This window comes from Equus przewalskii, chromosome 15 (assembly GCF_037783145.1).
Source record: "Equus przewalskii isolate Varuska chromosome 15, EquPr2, whole genome shotgun sequence".
Classification (NCBI taxonomy): Eukaryota; Metazoa; Chordata; class Mammalia; order Perissodactyla; family Equidae; genus Equus; species Equus przewalskii.
The window spans coordinates 3,159,304-3,178,421 of NC_091845.1; the positions used below are offsets into that span (position 1 = coordinate 3,159,304).

General features: G+C 44.3%; 1 protein-coding gene across 7 annotated transcripts in view; it reads left to right on the forward strand.

The window, feature by feature from the left end:
• Positions 1-19,118, forward strand: part of CFAP92 (cilia and flagella associated protein 92 (putative)) — a 126,694-nt gene that overhangs the window by 15,089 nt on the left and 92,487 nt on the right. For 5 of the 7 annotated variants that reach the window (XR_011526817.1, XM_070574614.1, XM_008540878.2 and 2 more), the window contains 5 exons: positions 2,851-2,982; positions 3,860-3,947; positions 5,069-5,193; positions 8,336-8,482; positions 12,612-12,796. Coding sequence is in view for 6 of the 7 variants with exons in the window: in XM_070574614.1 (XP_070430715.1) it covers positions 2,851-2,982; positions 3,860-3,947; positions 5,069-5,193; positions 8,336-8,482; positions 12,612-12,796 (677 nt within the window). In the remaining variant the exon portion in view is untranslated. Of the gene's footprint in view, positions 1-2,850; positions 3,090-3,859; positions 3,948-5,068; positions 5,194-8,335; positions 8,483-12,611; positions 12,797-19,118 lie in introns of all 7 variants that reach the window. The other 2 variants (XM_070574617.1, XM_070574616.1) reach the window with 1 other exon arrangement.

A 19,118-nucleotide genomic window follows, 5' to 3' on the forward strand; every position in this document is an offset into this window, starting at 1 on the left:
GGCAGCCTTGGACACATTCCTGCCTCCTCTGGTCCTGTGCCCCCGAGGCAGCGCGGTGGGAGCCATCCCCCCAGGCATAAGCAATGAGGAGGGTGCGCGTTGTCTGTAGAGAATTTTACAACTGTAGTAAAATGCTGCCAGTTAGACTGTGCCGTGGTGTTCATCTAAGATGCGCCCAGTTTGCAGGGATGTTGAGAGGTAAAAGCAATGTGCCTCTTAGAAGTGACGGAGTGTGGTGCTGTTATTGCTCGTGTCGGCCACTTCCAGACGAGTACAACTATCCCCACGTTCCAGTGAGCAGAGTGAGAATGTCGCTGGCTTCGAATGAGCGCCAGTGCCAGAATCAGAACCCAGTTTTCTGTGACTGGGCCACCTTTGCATCCTGTGGTCTTCCAGCCTGTCTTCTCAAGGACGGCTGACATTGAGAGCTTGGGGCTTCCGATTTTGAATCTTTTGCTTATATCCAGGGTTTCTTACTCTGGGCACTATTGGCATTTTGGGTCAAGATCATTCCTTGTTGTGGGGGACTGTCCTGTGCTCTGTAGGATGTTTAGCAGCATCCCTGACCTTTACCCACTCGATGCCAGCAGTAGCCTCCCAGCTGTGACTGTCAACAATTTCTTCAGACATTGACAGATGTCCCCTGGGGCTGGGGGCAGGGGGAGGGGGCAGCAAAGTCGCCCCTGGCTGAGAATCACTGGTTTATATCTAAACTGCTCATTGTAACGTGCCTGTGTGGGAAAATGGGATTTCAGGTGACTTTTCTCACTTGGATCACAGGAAAGACCCACGTCCTCAGGATGTGGGCTCTAAACCACCTGTATCAGAGGTACTCAGAGTGCCGCCTGAATGTGGATTCCAAGGTCCGCTCCAGAGCTGCTGGGCCAGAATTTCCGGTAAACATCTGCCCGGCAGTGGGCTCTCATTGGAGCAGGGGTGCTGGGGCGAGTGTATCAGGAAGGCTTCCTGGAGAGGGGGCCAAGTTTGGAAGGGTAAATGGGACCAGCTGGCCAGACCAGGAAGGAGGAAGGGTGCTCTAGGCCCTGTGGGGAGGGCCCTGGGCCTTTTGCTGTGCGTGTTCTTGAAATGATAGCACCTGGTCTTCATCGAACCCCATCCCAAGCCTGGCACCACTGCCTTTTATGTGGAATCATTTTTTGCCATTAGAAAAAGCAGGGTGTGTTCATTTTGTAAGACAATTTGGAAATGGACAAGCACAAGGGAGAAAAAATCAAAATCACAGGATGCCCGACCAGAGAGAGTCATTGCTAACATCTCCCTGTGTGTTTCATATGTGGGTGCAAGATTTTAATGAAAACGGGTCTAGTGTGCATGTTGTCCTAAGTCCTGCCTTTCTTCATCTAAAAGAATATCCTCTTGAAACTGTTTCTTGGGAGTGCAGAAACCCCGTAAGAGGTTTGTTCCACATCACAAAGGGGCTGGGAGATTTACATGGATGCCCGGTGGGTTGTGTGCCAGAACTTGTTAGCTTTCAGCCTGCTGGTCTTAATGGAACATCCCAATCAAGAGTTAGCATTTCTCTCCTATTGATACTGCTCAGGGCCTGCTCGGTAGTAGGTGGTGAAGTTCATGCGCTCAGCTTTGGTGGCCCGGGGTTCGCAGGTTTGGATCCCGGGCATGGGCCTAGCACTGCTCATCAAGCCATACTGTGGCGGTATCCCACATAAAATAGAGGAAAATTGGCACAGATGTTAGCTCAGTGACAATCTTCCTCAAGCAAAAAGAGGAAAGATTGGCAACACCTGTTAGCTCCGGGCCAGTCTTTCTCACAAAAAGAAAAAGAAACTGCTTGGCTTCTCAGTATTGGACAAACACTGCATCATTTTGAAGGCTCCCAAGTTGTAGCTGACTCCCACTGTGCCCTCAACTCTTGGCCATCCCCTCACCCACCGCCTAGTTGGTGCCTCTGCCTGTGTGTTGCTCTCTGGATCTCTCTGTCACTCAGCTGGCTCTTCTCTCTGCACCCAGATTTTTTTCCTGTGTCTTCTCTCCTCCCATTGTTCCTTGACCTTTCCATATCACCCCTTTGACCTTAGCACTTCATTGCTGTGCAACTTTTCATGGCTGCCCAGTGTCTTAGGGAACCGAGTCTGATTTCTGAGTCTTGCCTTGAAGGCATCTTATAATTTGTTCCCCAAGGCTCCTTTCTCATGGTCACTCCCACCTTCACACCTGGTCTACCCCTTGGTCCTCAAAGACACTAGGATTTTCCTCATTGTAGGGCCTGCCTTCAGGCATTTGGCCGTACCTAGGAGGTTCTTAGCTTCATCTCTTTCTCCAAAATTTATCTATCCTTCGACACTGAATCCAATTCCACCTTTTTTCCTCCACGTCTTTCTTGTAACTTCCATTATCTCCACTTGTTCACTCACTACCTCTGCTCATTCAACGTATTTTTATATATTGGTCGCTGCCATGTACATGCAAAGCCCCATATAGATAGAAGTGAAAGACATGGAGGGGTCATCTCCCTAGCTGGGGACAAGGAGCTCTGGGTGTAGTCCCGGCTTAATAAGGACCAGCTCTCTGACGGCAGGAAAGTTAAAGTGTCAGATTCAATGCCTTCCTTAAAGTGGAGCGTGATGAGTAAATGGACCAACATCTGTCAAGTACTTAATGGTCTTGTTTGGAAGAGCCATTGCCAGTTGAGGTTTGAGTTTCCTGGTGTTGGAAACTTTGAAGCAGCCCCCTGGGCAACAGCTCCCGGAGGTCAGGACCTTGCCCATCTAATCCATCTCCAGCGCCAGGGGAGTGGTTGTTGCATAGTAGGTACTCAGTAAGGATGTATTTTTGATTGAGTTACTGAGTCTTTCTTCTCCTGCATTCTAGAGGAAGTGAGACATTTGGTTTTAAATCAAAGAAGCTTGTCTGAACAGGGCGTTCACATCGAAGAGACGTGGAGCCAGGAGTTTGCACCAGGAAAACTAGAAAAAGCAGGAAAATGCTTAAAGTCTCTGCATGGTGAGTGGAGACGACCTTTGAAGACAAGCTGAATGCAAGACTGTGTCCGAAGCAGTGGTCAATGATGTTGCCGGGGCGGTGCGCGTGCACTGGTGTCCTTCACGTGTGTAAGCAACTTCTGCTCGGGCTGGGTCACCCTGCCAGCACTGCTCTCACTCACCTTTTGTTGTTGATTCTTTTTCTTTGTGTAAGTTTTGTTTATTTTGTGACTTACAAAAAAACTTTTCTAACTGTAGAAGTTGCGTACGTGCTTTTTAAGAAAATTCAGTGAATATAGAAAAAGAGAAAACAAACAAGGAATAGTAATGTATAATTCCATCACCAGGAACAAAAATTGTAATATTTTGGTTATCATATTATAGCAAATTCCTTTTTTTTTGTTCCAAGACTTTTTGTTTTTAGAATAGATGATGTTATCTTGGATACATGATTTTGTATTCTGAGATTAATATGTCATCACATGCACTTTTTTGTTTCCCTAAAAAATTTCCATAAACTTCTTTTGTGGTGACTACATAATATTTTATCTGCTAGTAGTACTGTAATTTGCTTAACCATCCCCTATAGGTGTGAACTTAGGAATTTTGGGAGTGTTTTCAGTAATCTCTAATGTAAGCAGTGCTGAAGTGGACAATTGGATAGATAAATAGACTTCTCTTATTCTTTTTTCTCTATAAGGAGCTGGAGGCCTCCTCTTGCCTCCATTTGTCCAAATAATCCTAATTAGTCTGTATATTCATTCATTTTCTTATTTATTGTTAGCAAACCTTTTTACTAAATGCTTGGGGCTGGTATTATAAAATGTGTAAAGGGTCCTCATTTCTTAGTGGACTAGCATGGAACAAGTTTGGAGATGCTTGCTAATAAATATTATCAGGTTTTCACCCAGGAGGGCCTGAAAGTTTTCCCAAGAACGCCGAGGGATGTGAAAAGCTGCTCAAAACAGAAGATCTGGCCACAGTTCAGTAAGGATGGACTCATGTTATCTTGGGGATTGGGAGCAGAGCCCCTTGTGTAACAGCCCTACAGATGCCCACCGAGTGTCATGTAGATTTTTGTAACTTCAGTTAAGTTGGAGTTGATGCGATCTGGATGAAATTAAAGGAACAGAGAAAGGAATACTTGTGTTCATGAGCACATTTATCCATCAGGCATTATACTTTTCTATGCATTAGTTTCTCTCACTTAACCCTCATAATGATCACTCTGTGAGGTGGTATTACTATCTCCATTTTCTACACAAGGTAACTGAGTGGTTAAGCAATTTGCACAAAATTATAAAACTGTTATTCTTGGGACTCTTAGAAGTGTTGGTAAAGCTAGGATCCCAACGCACATCTTCAGATTACTGAGTCCACAGCCTTTCCTGCTGTGAGTGTAGTTGCCCTTGGGGCCTCTTGTAGCCTAAGAAGGGATTGGTGAAGGAGATTCCTTTGATGTTGTGGAGACTAGGGGTAGAACGGAGGCCTAGCTGGTGGCTCTGGGAATGGGATAGGAAAAACAAGGGAACATGTCATTGAAAAATCGTGATTTTTAAAAAATTGTTTTTGCATTGAATTTGTAGATTAATTTGGGAAGAGTTGACATTTTTACAATGTGAAGTTCTCCCATCCATGATCATGGTATATCTTTTCACCTAATTCAGCTCCCCCTTTATGCCTTTTAATAGAGTTAATTTTTTTCTTCCTGTTGGTGTAGTGGATAATTCCTGTAAATGAATTCCTGGATGTTTTAGAGTTTTGGTTGCTTTTATTAAAAAAAAATTAGTTTCCATCATATTTTCTACTTGGTTAGAAATTGATATTACAAGCGTGGTCTGCAGACCAACGGCATCAACATTACTAGGAGCTAGTTAGAAATGCAGAGTCTCAGGCCCACCACAGGGTTACTGAGCCATAATCTGCATTTTATGTAACAGCATTACCCGGCAATTCACATGCACATTGAAATTTGAGAAGCATTGGGTTAGAGAATGCAATATCATTTCTTTTTTTAATCCGCTCACATTTAGGCCAGTAAAGAGGTTCTTAGATCTGGTCCTGATTTTTTTAACCTTCATTTATTTTTCTCTTTGTGAATTTTCCAGATGGAGTACTTCAAGAGGACCGACTCTTCCTTTGGGAGTGGCAACTCTGACGGAGATGAAGGAATTAATTGAGAGATCATCATTTAGCAGCTTACCAAACATATTAGAAAAGCAAAAAGTTCAAAGTGAGGATGAGATTTTGGAATTTTATAATATAACTAGACTTGGAAGAATTATGAAATATTTCAAATTCTGAATATTTCAATAAGATTCTGACCAATTCCATAACTGATGTCTGACCAAATGTTACTCAAAAGTAAAAGAATACCGTGTATACTTTCCCATTATCCATTCCATCCCCACCATCCATCCAGCCGCCCCACCCCATCCCATCCCATTCGCTTACCGGTGTCCTCCCATCCACCCAGCCTCTCTATCGCATCCCTTCCGATTCCACGGCATTTTTGTGCTCCTAATCCACAGTGTTGTGGATATAAGGAACATAAACATCTTTAATGTTGACTGGAGACTTTCAAATAAATAATTACAATTCTATGTGATAGAGGCTATGGTAGAGGTGGGTGCATGGTATCTGGGGGAAGCACAGAAGAGTGGGGGTCTGCAAAGACTCTCCTTGGAAGGTGAGCTGTTTGCTTCTTATAGTGGAATGAGGGAAACAGCATCTCAGGTTGTGGGACCCACTCCTGCAGAAGCACGTAACCTTAGTGGCAGACTGCTGAGAGCCAAGGATCCTCAGAAGCCACTAAATCACGTCCTCATTCTTGGCCTGGATCGCCTCACCAGTTTCTCAGCAAGCACTTGGGTTCCAAGTATGAGGTAGAAAATTCTAGAGCCGGTCCACTTGCTGCCTCCTGGGATGACCCATTTCCTGTTTGTTCAGCTGCAACTGCTACAGATCCTTTCCTTAACTTTCAATTAATCTGCTTTTCCTGGTTCTAGGTCACACTCTGAAGCTGCAGAGAGAAGTGACTGCTCCAGTCAGGCTCTCTGCGGCTGTGGGAGACACAGCTGAACAAAATTCCTTCCTATTTTCAAGGCCCTAAAAGACCGGTTCACACTTTCACATCTGAACACCTCTCAGCTCCTTCTGAGCTGTCTCTTGTCCTGATTAAACAGCCTCATTCCTTTTTTATGTTCTTTAAGCATTTTAATGAGGTTTTCAAGCCATTCTTTTTATTTGGAAATAAAGATAGAAAAGTACACAGAAAAATAACAATGTACCCACAATTTAGGTATTAATATTTTTGCCATATTTTCTCCATTTCTCACTTGTTCCTTTTTTCTTTAAGAAATAAAATGTTACAGATACAGATTAGGTCCCTTTTGGATCCCCTGCTTTTAAGAAGCATACCCTAGGGTCTGGCCTGGTGGCACAGCGGTTAAGTGTGCACGCTTTGCTTCTCGGCGGCCCAGGGTTCGCTGTCGGGATCCCCGGTGGGGACATGGCACCGCTTGGCAAAAGCCATGCTGTGGCAGGCGTCCCACGTATAAAGCAGAGGAAGATGGGCACGGATGTTAGCTCAGGGCCACTCTTCCTCAGCAAAAAGAGGAGAATTGGCAGTAGTTAGCGCAGGGCTAATCTTCCTCAAAAAAAAAAAAAAAAAAAAAGCATACCCTATCCTGGCACAGAAATTGGTGTGATCCTGTCCTGCTGTCCATTCTTTCTCACATATTCATTCAACATTGTGTTGATTTTTGTTTTTATCTGTTAGAGGAATGATTTCGTACTGTACATATCTTCCTGGAGTTGCTCTTTGCACTCAACTTTGTTTCTGAGATTTGTTCGTGTCAGTATATGTAAGTCCAGCTCCTTCATTCTACCTCTGTGGAGTACCCCATCAGATGGATGGACCATCCTTCATCTGTGCAGTCCCCCACTGAGGGACACTTTTATCATCTCTAGTTTCCCGCTGCCACCAGCACTGCGATAGCGGGCATCCTTGTACAGGTCTCCATGCGCATGTGCCGGAGAGTCCAGGGCGTTTGTCCGGCGGAATTACTGTGCGTGGGAGACGCGCCTTCGCCCCTCAGAAGATGCTGCCGGTGCTACCTATTTGCTCTCGCAACAGCAGTCCCGAGAACTCCAATTTCTCCACGTCGTCACCCATGCTTGGTGCAGTGAGGGGCTAACTTCCTGATTCCTAGTGGGGTTGAGAGCATCTCATACGCTTATTTGATGACACTGTTATGTGATTTGCCTGTTTCTATTTCTTTGCTTATTTTTCTGTTGGGTTTTAAATTTTCTCTTACTGATCCGTAAACTTTATTTTTTACATCTTCTAGATAATTATGCATTGCCAGTTACACACATTGTAAACATCACAAATTGTGATCTGTAACTTGTCCCTGTACTTTAGGCATGGTGGCTGGTTTTGTACACCAGTTGATTGACTGTTCCTTTCTAGTTTGTACTTTTGGTAATGCTCAAGAAGCCCTCCCTTGCCCAGATGGCAGTCTAGTCTCCTGTGTATACTTGTGGTTTTCAAGTGTTTGTTTCCTTCCTTTAGTCTGCAGTTCATTTTGCACATGGCATGACGTGCCCAGTAATTTCATTTGCCTCCACATGGATTGTGAGTATAATTACCTGACTAGTCCATTTTCCCCGCTCATTTGAAATGCCACTTCAGCATCTACTAAGTCTCCTTATGTGTGTGGATCGACTTCTGGGCTTTCTAGTCTGTTCCATTGGTCTTTGTATCACGGAACCAACAGCTCATGGTTTTAATGACCATAGATTTATATGTCTTGTTATCTCCTTTTTCTTCCTGATCTGAGCTTGGCACTGAGCTGAGGATTTTATGTTCCTTTGCTCATTTACTCTTCTCAGCACCCTGGAAGGCAGATGCCATTGCCCCCATTCCAAGGATGGGGTAATTGAGGCTCAGAATGGTTAGGGGGCTTTCCCAGGGTGACACTTTAGGGAAGGGGCAGAGCTGGTTCTGGAACTTTGGTGCTCCAACTCCAAAGCCCAAACCTCAACCCTCCCCTGTGGTCAGAGGAGACCTGTGGTTGTAGTGCTGTTGCCATCAGGGCCACCGTCACCCCCTCTGCCCGCTTTCTCGGGTAGTGGCGGCTGAGAGATCAGGACGCCCCTCACCCTCTCCCTGCAGATAACCGACAACTCGTCTGCTGTCCACGTTTAGACGCCTCTTCTGGTTGCTGGGAAGGGGCAGCAGCGTAAAGAACAGCCTCTGCCTTCAAGGAGCTTCCAGAGCCGTCCCAAATCTCTACAGCACGTCTGCCCTCACATATGGCAGCTTGGATCTGAGCTCCTCTTCATGCTTATCTCCTCCTTTGATTTCACAGTTAAACAGAAAGAACCGGAGGGGAGAAAAAAAGGCCACAAGGGAGGGAAGAAATCTCAAGCAGAAGACGAAACTGAGCCCATGCAGGCAGGCCACTGGAAGCAAGATGCCTTCTCCATCCAGCTGGCACTCATGCCGCTCCTCGCAGGTAGCTACACCTGTTCCAGCAGTTTCTGGTTATCTCGTCACATGTGGCTAGAATGTCCATAAACAGGATGCTCACAGTGACTGAGCCCCTGCTGTACGCCACCTCATTTCACGCTCACAGCCACCTCAGCAAAGTGGGAGTAAGTGTCTCCATTATACAGAGGAGGAGTCAGAGGCACAGAGAGGTGAAGTGCATTGTCTGAGATCACACAGTGAGTAAGTGTGAAGCCAGGATTGGAACCCGGATCAGACTCCAAAGTCCAAGGAAACCTGTGAGAATAATAAATGTCGCAATTTTGTTTTCTAAATAAGACTCTGTCTTTTTATAAACATGTTGCTACAGGTTTTTACAGAAACATCTAGTAAAGGAAATGAGCAAAGGGAGCCAGTATTTATGTCCAGTTGTTTACTTCTCATGACAAACTCTGATCCTCCCGATGAGCTTGTGATGGTGGTGGCGGGGTGGTTATCATTGTCACTGTTTTCTTCAGTGAGGGATACAAACTTAGAGAAATCAAGTAACTTACTTGAGGTCACATAGCTCGGTGGCAGAACAGGGGTTTGATCCTTTTGCTTCATAAGATCCATCACAATTTATAAACTAGGTTTTCTACGGTTTAATAAATAGTAAATAGGTACTTATTATATCCATGTTTTGATGATGGAAAGCTCAGAATATGTTTTGGGTAAAATTTTGTGACTTTGCTTTAAAAAGGGTAATATCGGGGAGGAACCCTCTTCCTTTTCTTTTTAGGGAAAATTTCAAACCTATTTCGTTGAGTTTTTGGCCATCAGGGGGAAGGCGCGCCCTCTATTGGCCAATCTGTAAAGTTTAGACATGGGGCTTTGCCGAGATGGCACTGACTTTTGCAGATGCACAGGGTAAAACCCCGGAAAGTCGGCGTCCAGTTCCACGGGTGCCAGGAAAATCGTAATACTCGAAAGCTCTTTGGTTGATGTTGATATATTACCTTTCAGTTTATACTTTTAAATGGATTTTTGAAAGTCCGCTTTCACCTAAAGTTAGACCTTTCAGACTGCCTTAGCTTTCCCATGGCCCTGGAATCTTTTCTGGAGAAGAGAATTTCAGACACTCTTACCCACTCTCTGGCTGTGCTCCTGGGGGGCCGGGCCTCTCGCGCAGCAGTCACGTGTCCCTGCCAGGAGCACCCTCTCAGGTAAACGCTTCCTGGCCCTGGTCCCGAGAGGAACCGGTGCTCCTGTAGGCGGTGAGCTCGGGTGACCTGCTGGACTTGGCTCCTTAATTTTGCTGTGAGTGGCAGGAGAAGCTCAAATAGTCTTGGCCTGCCTGGCATGACTGCTTCCAGCAAGGCCGAGTCGGGAGGTGTCTGCACCTCCCTCTCTTTCACCTGGGCTGTCATGCCGTGTAATGTGACAGCTATTGGAAGGGCTCCGGGACTAACAGACTTTGAATCCTGGCTCAGCCTCTTACCAGCAAGTTGTCTGCTTTCTCTGAGCCTCAGTTTCCTCGTTTGTAAATGAGGGTGATAATTCCCAACCCAGAGGGCTGGAGGAAGGATCACGTGAGACAACGTGTGTAAACTGCTTCGCATGGAACTTTGCAGAAGGCAGGACTCAGAAATGTTGCTGGTGCGGACGTGGCAGCTGCTTCTGTCAGGACATCAGGGCACTGGGCTTCCAGCAAAGAAAACAGAAAGACAACCCTCCTCCCTTACACTGATGTCATGGTTTACGGTCATAAACTGAGAATTGTCTTGGCTCGGCAGGCCAATTGTATGTTTGTTTTTGCCATAAAATAATAGCATAAGATTAGCTATTCCAAAACTACCATGATTATTTTTAGTAATCATCTTCAATTTCAAATTAGGCCATTGGCTTTGAATATCTTAGTGGTAAATATCCATTGGCTAGTAACCCAGTAAGATTCTAGAAAGATTCTGTTTGGAATGAACTCTTAGGTTTTTTGCATAGTGGAGGGGCCAAACTTAGCCACGCAGGACTGGTTTGGTCGCTGGTTCCACCACTAATTAGCTAAGAGGCCTTGGATGATTGCTTAACTTCTCTGGGCCTCCGTTTCCCATCTGTAAAGCAGAGATGATAGCAACCCCACAGGGTCGCTCTGAGGGTTAAATGGCATTGAGGCACATTCAGGTCTGGCAGTTGGCGCACACGTGGTGTGATGTTGGTTCCCCACAACTTTTCCCTTACTTTGGAACACTGGTCCTCAACTTGGGCACTTGCGCCCCCCAGGGAACATTTGGCAGAATGTGGAGGCATTTTCAGTTGTCTCAAGTGGGAGTGGGGTGCTGTTGGCACCTAGTGGGATGCTGCTAAATGTCCCACAATGCACCGAACAGCCCCCACAGCAAAGAATTCTCTGTCCCCGAATGTCAGTAGTGCTGAGGTTGAGAAACCTTCCGTGGAATCGTGGCTGACACTTCCATCAGTTTCTGAATGATGATTTGAGTGTATGTTTGCGCTGGAGATTTCTTCTAAACGGGGCGAATTTTATACGAAAAGGCTTACAAAGTTCTAGAACACAAATGCTAATTAGTTATGGCTTTATAGGAAAGAATCACGTGGGAGCAGTGCGGGCTGCCCCCAGGGGAAGCATGCGGCCCCACGCCCTCGGCCGTGCAGACAGCTGCACACGCCAGCCCGAGACTTGTTTTGGCAGTGACTGCTCTTTCTACTGTGGGCTTCTTGTGCCCTGGAAATATAATTACAGTCATTTGGAAAGGAATAGAATGGTCTCTTTGAACACACACTGTGTGCCAGGCGGTGTTCTTGGCACCTTCACAGACAGAATCCCTCTTGACCCTCTCAATCCATTTTGCACATGAGGAAACTGAGCCTCAAAGAGCCTCTCGCTTGTAGGTTACATGACTACTAAGAGTCAGGTCTAGGGTGTGGACCTAGGCGTCTCTCCTGACAAGTCTGGAGCTTTGCTTTTTTTTTTTTTTTTCTCTACGCCAGCATGTCTCCGCCTGGTAAAATGTATGGACCCCTTTTATGAGAAAAGTATTCTCACAGCTACCTGTGTGTGCCGCGCAGTGGCTCAGTTCACCTACGCTCTTCTCTGGTTGCACTATTGCAAAACTGCCATAGCAGGAGGTGTGCCACGTGTGGTTTGGCTCGAATGTACCAGTTATGTGAGGCAGCCCTGAAGGCCTAGTGGTTAAGTCCAATGCACTCCACTTTGGTGGCCTGGGTTCACTTCCCGGTTTCAGAACCACACCACCCATCTGTCAGCTGCCATGCTGTGGTGGTGGCTCACAGAGAAGAACCAGAAGGACTTACAACTAGGATGTACAATCATGCACTGGAGCTTTGGGGAGGGGAAAAAAAAGAGAGGAAGATTGACAACAGATGTTAGCTCAGGGCCAATCTTTCCCTGCAAAAAAAAAAAAAAAAAAATTCCAGTTTTGTTCTACATCAATATCTATGCTTTTCTCATTAGACCACAACGGTTAAAGTGAACCACTGGGCACCAAATGTAGACACTGGCATTATTTGTTCTTGAATGCATTCTATTCTAAAATAATTGCCTGGAGCAGCATTCTCCAATAGAGCTTTCTGCAGTGATGGAAACATTCTATATCTGCTTGTGGTCACACATGGCTACTGAGCATTTGACATGTGACTAACGTGATGAAGGAACTGCCTGTTAAATTTTATTTAATTCTAATTAATTTAAATTTAAGTAGCCACATATGGCCAGTAGCTCCTGGCCATCCTAGCCACAAGTCTAGGGTGGTGGTTCTAGAATCACCTAGGGGAGCTTTCACAGGCCCAGTGTGGAGGCTGTACCCAGACCGAGGAGATCAGACTGTTTGGGGGTGGCATTCAAGCATGAGTATTCCTTATTGTATCCTGTAGGTGACTCAGGAAATACTTATGTTATAAGATGACCATCAAGATTAAATCATAAAAATTAAATTCTCTTAGAGAATCTATGGGACCTCAGTTTGAGAAAGTCGTGTGTAACATTCTGCCTGTAGGCAATTCCCAGTTCCTTTTTTTTTTTTTCAGTTTTCCTCTTTTAGGCGTAATTTTATCACTGGCTCTTCTCAGGTTGCCTGGTCCCTCTGTGCCTGTCTCGGGGCTGTCACGAGTAAACGTCTAACGCTGTGTGTATTTTCTCCCAGGACAGAAAACTGTTGTGAGTCGTGGCAGTGGGAAGTGTGCCAACATTTTAGATTGTCTTTTGACTTTAAAAACAGAAGTTCCTATCATGACTGAGGAGCAAAAGCAGGACTTGAACCCTCTGACCATAACGATCAAGTGTGCCTCCTGCCTTCCATCACAACCTGTGCCCATCCATGAACTAGAGGTAAGAACGAGACAGGTGAACTGATTGAAGTCCTCCTTTTCCCAGCCAATTGCCCATTACGTGTCATCCCTAATGCCCCCAATGGCCTTTTGTGGGAAGTATAGTCATCATCCATGTTTCACCGTTTAGGATCTCACAGTGAGACTTGAAAGAGATTTGGTTCCTGGGAACAGGAGCTACCAAGTGTGAGTTCTCTCGCTACACCACAGGTGTTCTTCAAATGGAGGTAGAAATCCTCGTTTCAGCAGGAGCCCTAGGCTTCCTGTCCCAGCAGTGGTGCTCACTGAGATGCTCACTCATCTTGAACCAACCAGGGTTAGTACTGCTGTTTATCCTGGGAATTCCCTTTCCCTTCTCCCAGTGAGAGTCCCATCTCCTGGATTCTATGTCTTCCTCTTGCTTTGTTTGCTCCCTGGTTTTGCTGGAGCACATCCTCCTGTAGCTTCATGCAAAAAAGTTAATGGGAGATATTTGTTTTGAGATCGCCTCTGTCTGAAAATATATTTATTCTACCCTTAGACTTGATTGATAATTTGGCTGGGTATAAAATTTTAGATCAAAAATCATTTTCTTTCAGAGTTTTGAAGGCATTATTCCATCATCTTTTGATGTTCCACGTTGAAGCTTTGTATGTGCTTTGTGTGTGTTTTTACTTCTCTCATAGCTTGTGGAAACTTCTTTTTTGTCTTCTGAAACTGCTTAATTATGTTTCTTAGTTTGGGCATATCCATACACGTATTTATACTTTTGTTTTGAAATAGAGATTCACAGGATCTTGAAGTTGCAAAAATAGTACAGAGAGGTCCCATATACCCTTCACTCAGTTTTCCCCAGTGATTACATCTTATATAACTATAGCACAACTTCAAAATCAGGATATTGACAGTGGTCCGACATGTGTGTATGGTTCTATGTCATTTTATCACATGTATAGATTTATGTAACTGTCACTGCACTCAAGATACAGAACTATTTCATCACCACAACGATTTCTCTCATGCTACCCCTTTATAGTCACAACCACCTCCTTACCTCCCACCATCCCATATCACTAATTTGTTTTCCATCTTTGTAATTTTGTAAGTTTGAGAATGTTATTGTTATGGGTTGAATTGTACAGTTTCCCCAAAAAGGTATGTTGAACTTCTAATCTCCAGGACCTCAGAACGTTCCCTTATTTGGAAATAGGGTCTTTAAAGAGGTGATCAAGTTCATATGAGGTCATTGAGATGGGCCCCAAGCTAATATGACTGGTGTCCTTATAAAAAAGAGAAATTTGGACATAGAGACAAGGAAGACTATGTGAAGAGATGTAGGGAGGATGCCATGTGAGGAGCGAAGTTATGTTGTCCAAGCCAGGGAATATATGGGGCTGTCAGAAGCTGGAAGAGGCAAGGAACGACCCTTCCTTAGCACCTGCAGAGGGAACGTGGCCCCGCTGACACCTTGATTTCACACTTCTAGCCTCCAGAACCATGAGACAATCAATTTCTGTTGTTCCAAGTCACCCAATTTGTGGTAATTTATTATAGCAGCCCTAGGAAACTCACAGAGTTATATAAATGGAGACATCCAGTATGTGACCTTTTGAAATTGCCTCCCCCCAACTCAGCATAATGCCCTTGCATATAGTTGAGTCATCTTCCTTTATTCACCAGGTCTTTTAATGGGTGTATTTAGGCCATTTACATTTAGTGTAATTATTTATCTGTTAGAGCTGAAGTCTGCCATTAAAATTTTTGTTTTCTGTCTGTTCCTTCCGTTTTGTTTTGTTTTCTCTCTTTCCTTTTTCCTACCTTCCTGTGGGTTACTTGAACAATTTTTATAATTCTATTTTGATCTTTCTGTAGTGTTTTTGAGTGTCTCTCTTTGTATAAATTTTTAGTGGTTACTCTAGGAATTACATGATGCATCCCTAACTTATCACAGTCTACTGATGTTGACGTTTGACCAGTTTGAGTGAACTTTAGAAAGCTTGCCTTCCTTTAAATCCTTTTACCTTCCCTCATTCATAATATAATTATCGTAAATATTTCCTTTACATAACTGAGAACCACACCAGATGATGTTATACTCTTTGCTTCAATTGCCAAGCCTAATTTAGAAAATTCCAGAGGAGAAGGAAAGTGTATTGTATTTACCCATAGCTTTGCTCTTTCCGTTGTTCTTCCTTGCTGATGTGCCAAGATTTCTCTCTTTCATTCTTTTTTTTATCATAGCCTTTCTGTTTCAAGAACTTCCTTTAGTCATTCTTTTAGGGTAGATCTGCTGAGGACAAATTCTCTTAGTTTTCCTTTGTCTGAAGACGTCTTTATTTCTCCTTCATTCCCAAAGGATAGTTTCACTTGATTTAGAATTTGGGGTTGGCAGTTCTTTTTTTTCTTCAGCACTTGAAAAATGTTGCGCCATGTCCTCTTGGCTCCTATGGTTTTTGATAAGAAATCCAATGTCATTTGAATTGTTTTCATCCTGTAGACAAGGTGGCATTTATCTATTGCAACTTTCAAGATTTTTTTCTTTGTCTCTGGTTTTCAGAAGTTTGACTGTGATGTATCTTGCTGTGGATTTCTTTGGGTTTATCCCGTGGGGTTCACTCAGCTTTTTGAATCAGTAGGCTTATGTCTTTGGCCAAAGTTGGGGAAACTTCAGCCATTAGTTTTTTGAATACTTTTCAGTACCTCTCTTTTCTCTCCTTCTGGGACTCCAAGGACAAGAATGTCAGTTCTTTTGTTATAGTCCCTCAGGTCCCTGAAGCTCTGTTCATTTGTTTTTAGTCTATTTTTCTCTATGTTCTTCAGATTGTATAATTTCCATTGATTTATCTTCAAGTTCACCATTCTTGTCTCTGTCCATTCCATTCTGCTGTTGAGCCCATCCATTGAGTTTTTCAATTTCAGTTATTGTATTTTTCAGTTCTAAAATTTCCATTTGATTCTTTTTTACATATTCTATTTCTTTGCTGAGACTTTCTGGTTTTTTCCATGTGTTTCAAGCATGTTCATAATTGCTGTAAAATTCTTGTCAGATAATTCCAAGATTAATTGGTATTAGCATCCGTTGATTGTCTTTTCTCATTTAAACTGAGATTTTCATGGTTCTTGGTATGATAAGTGATTTTTTTTTAAAGATTGGCACCTGAGCTAACATCTGTTGCCAATCTTCTTCTTCTCCTCCTCCTCCTCCTCCCCCCTTCAACACCCCCCCCAGTACATAGTTGTATATTCTAGTGTGAGTGCCTCTGGTTGTGCTACGTGGGACACCACCTCAGTGTGGCCTGATGAGCAGTGCTAGGTCTGTGCCCAGGATCTAAACTGGCAAAACCCTGCGCAGCTGAAGCAGAGCACATGCACTTAACCACTCAGCCATGGGGCTGGCCCCAAAAAGTGATTTCTTAATTGAATCTTGGGCATAATTGGGTATTAAGTTACGAGACTCTGGATCTTATTTAAATCTTCTGTTTTAGGAAGATTTATACCCTGCCAGTGGAGAAAGGGGGATGGCTTCTGATTCCTGCCAGGTAGAGGTGGAAGTCCAGGTTCCCCACTTTGCCACTACACTCTAGGGGATGGGGACCTCACTGCTGCTCCCCACATGACCTTTACTGACACCATGGTGGTGGGGAGGCCTCATTACCACTGGATGGTGGTGAAAGATTTTGACTTCCCCAGCCTTCTCTGTTGCCTTGTTACCGCTGGGCAGGATGAAAGTCCCAAATCCCGACTCGGTCTTTTCTGGTACCATCTGAGGAGGATAGCAAGGGGCACTTGTTACAACCAGGCAAGGATGGGAGTTCAGGCTCTCCATCTGGCCTTTGCTTATGGGAGTGAAGTGGGCCTGGGGTTCTTTCTGGTGCTTGGGCTGGAGTAGGGGAGTTACTTGTCTAAAAGTTTTCTGGCTTGCTGGGCTGCCCCTTTCTTGGTCCGTTGGCCGGAGAGAGAAGACTTTTCTTGGCATTTTTCCTGCCCGCTCCCATGAGCATTTCTGGGCTGCTCTGTTCTCTAGCACCTACTCCAGAATACACGGGACAAGTAGAAACCCCAGATAACTCTTCACATGTCGTTCCTCAGATCCCACAGTCCTAGCTTTCTTCTCTCCACCTTTCAGAGCCCTCTTATGTTTGTTTTAAGTATAAAGTCCAGGGTTTTAAAGATCTGTATTTAGCAGGAGAGATAGAAAACAGTGTCTATTTCATCTTAGTCCAGAACAGGAAGTCTCTCGGTGTGCTTTCATCCCTTGAGCTGCGGACTCAGTGAGCCCTGTCAACCCCAGAAACTCAGGTCCTTCAGTGCTACAAAACTGTCCGGAATTATTCCCCTCGCTCTTTCCTCCTCTTCTCCTCTTATTTTGGAGTTCCTGTTACTTAGATGTTGTCTCTCATGGACTGTTACTCTAATTGCTTTTGTTGCTTTTTCTTCCTGGTTGTTCCTTTTTATAGCATGTGCACAAAAAAGTTAACACTGAGGCCTGAGGCTACTGTCCTTAAAAAGGCCGGCTTGAAAGGCCGGCCCTGGGCTGGTATCTGGGAACTTGTATTTCAGGAGGGTCCCCCTGCACTCCCTGAAAAGAATCGCTCTGTCCCTAAACTCTGTGCAGACAATACGATTTGTGCCGAACACCTGTTTTCCTTTGGGGAGTCTGGAATTCGGAACGCGCTAGGCAGAGGGTGCCTACACGACCAGCCCCAATAAAAACTCTGGGCGCTGAGTCTCTAAGGAGCTTCCCTGGTAGACAACATGTCCCCCGAGTCATCACAATGTATTATGGAGGCACTAAGCGCATCCTGGGACCCCACTGGAAGAGGACGTTGGAGACTCATGCCTGTGTCCTCCCGCCTTTGCGTCACGTGCTCTGGGTGCGTAGTGGGCTGTCAGTTCTGAGCTTCATTATCGAGTGATCTGGGTGAGTGGGTGGTGGGGAGACCCCAAGGTCAGTGTCTAGAGGTCTCTCCCAGTTGCCTGCTTGGAGGTTAAGGGTCTGATAGCCAAGTGACTGGAAGGGACTGAGGGTCTGCCTTGAACCGTCAGCGAGCATTTGGTCCCTGGATCCATCTGGTTTGGGGATGAGCCGAGTACCCTCAACTTTCCTCATTCCAGAGACCCTCTGTTTTTCCATTTTTTGTTTTTAAAACAAAAGCAAAAAAATAAAAATATCCTATGGTAAAATTGACTTATTTTCTTTTGGTGTACAGTTCTATAAATTGTAATTCATGTATAGATTGGTGTTCTCACCACCACAATTAGGATATAGAACAGTTCTATCATCCCCAAAACTTCTTGTACTAGCCCTTTATAACCACATCATCCCCCACCCACACCCCCTGGGGACCACTGATGTGCTCTCCATCATTATAGTTTTAACTTTTGAATAAGGTCATATAAATGGAGTTATATACTGTGTAACATCATAGACTATTAACCTGTTTCAGCATGGAACAATGTGTATGGCCTCTTTCTCTCAGCATGATGCCTTTGAGATTCATCCAAATTGTGTCTATCAAGAATTCATTCCTTTTTATTGCCGAGTCCCTTTCCATTGCAAGGGTGTACCACAGTGTAGCCATTCTCTCGTTGAAGGACATTTGGGTTGTTTCTAGTTTTTGACAGTCATGATTAGAGCTTCTAAAAGCATCTGTGTACATGTTTTTGTGTGAATGTAAGTTTTCAGTTCTTTAGGATAAACGCCCACAAATGGGATTGCTGGGCCATGTAGGGTGTGTATGTTTGACTTCGTGAGAAACTGCCAAACCATTTCCCAGAGTGGTTGTATCATTTCTCATTCACACCAGCAGTGTATGAGGGTTCAAGTTGCTCCTCTCTCCGCGGAACTTGGTATTGTCAGTATTGTTTTCAAAATTTTAGCCATTCTAGTCCGTATGTGGTGTTATCTCATCATGGTTTTAATTTGCATTTCCCTGACGCATAAAGATGTTGAGCATCTCTTAATGTGCTTAGTTGCCATGTTTTATCCCCTTTGGTGAGGCATCTATTCAGGTTTTTGCCCACTTTGCAGTTGGGTTGTTTGTTTTCTTGTTGTTGAGTTTTCAAGGTTTTAAAATCCATTCTGGATATAAGTCCTCTGCTGGATATATTATTCGCAATCATTTTCTCCTAGTTGGCAGTTTGTCTTTTCATTCTCTTAACAATGTCTTTTGCAGAGCAAAAGTTTTTAATTTTGATGAAGTCCAAATTATACATTTTTTTCTTTATGGATTGTGTTTTTGTGTCACATTTAAGAACTCTTTGCCTAACCCTAGGTCACAAGGATGTTTTCCCTATTTTCTTCTATATGTTTCTAGTTTTATATTTTACATTTAGATCTATGA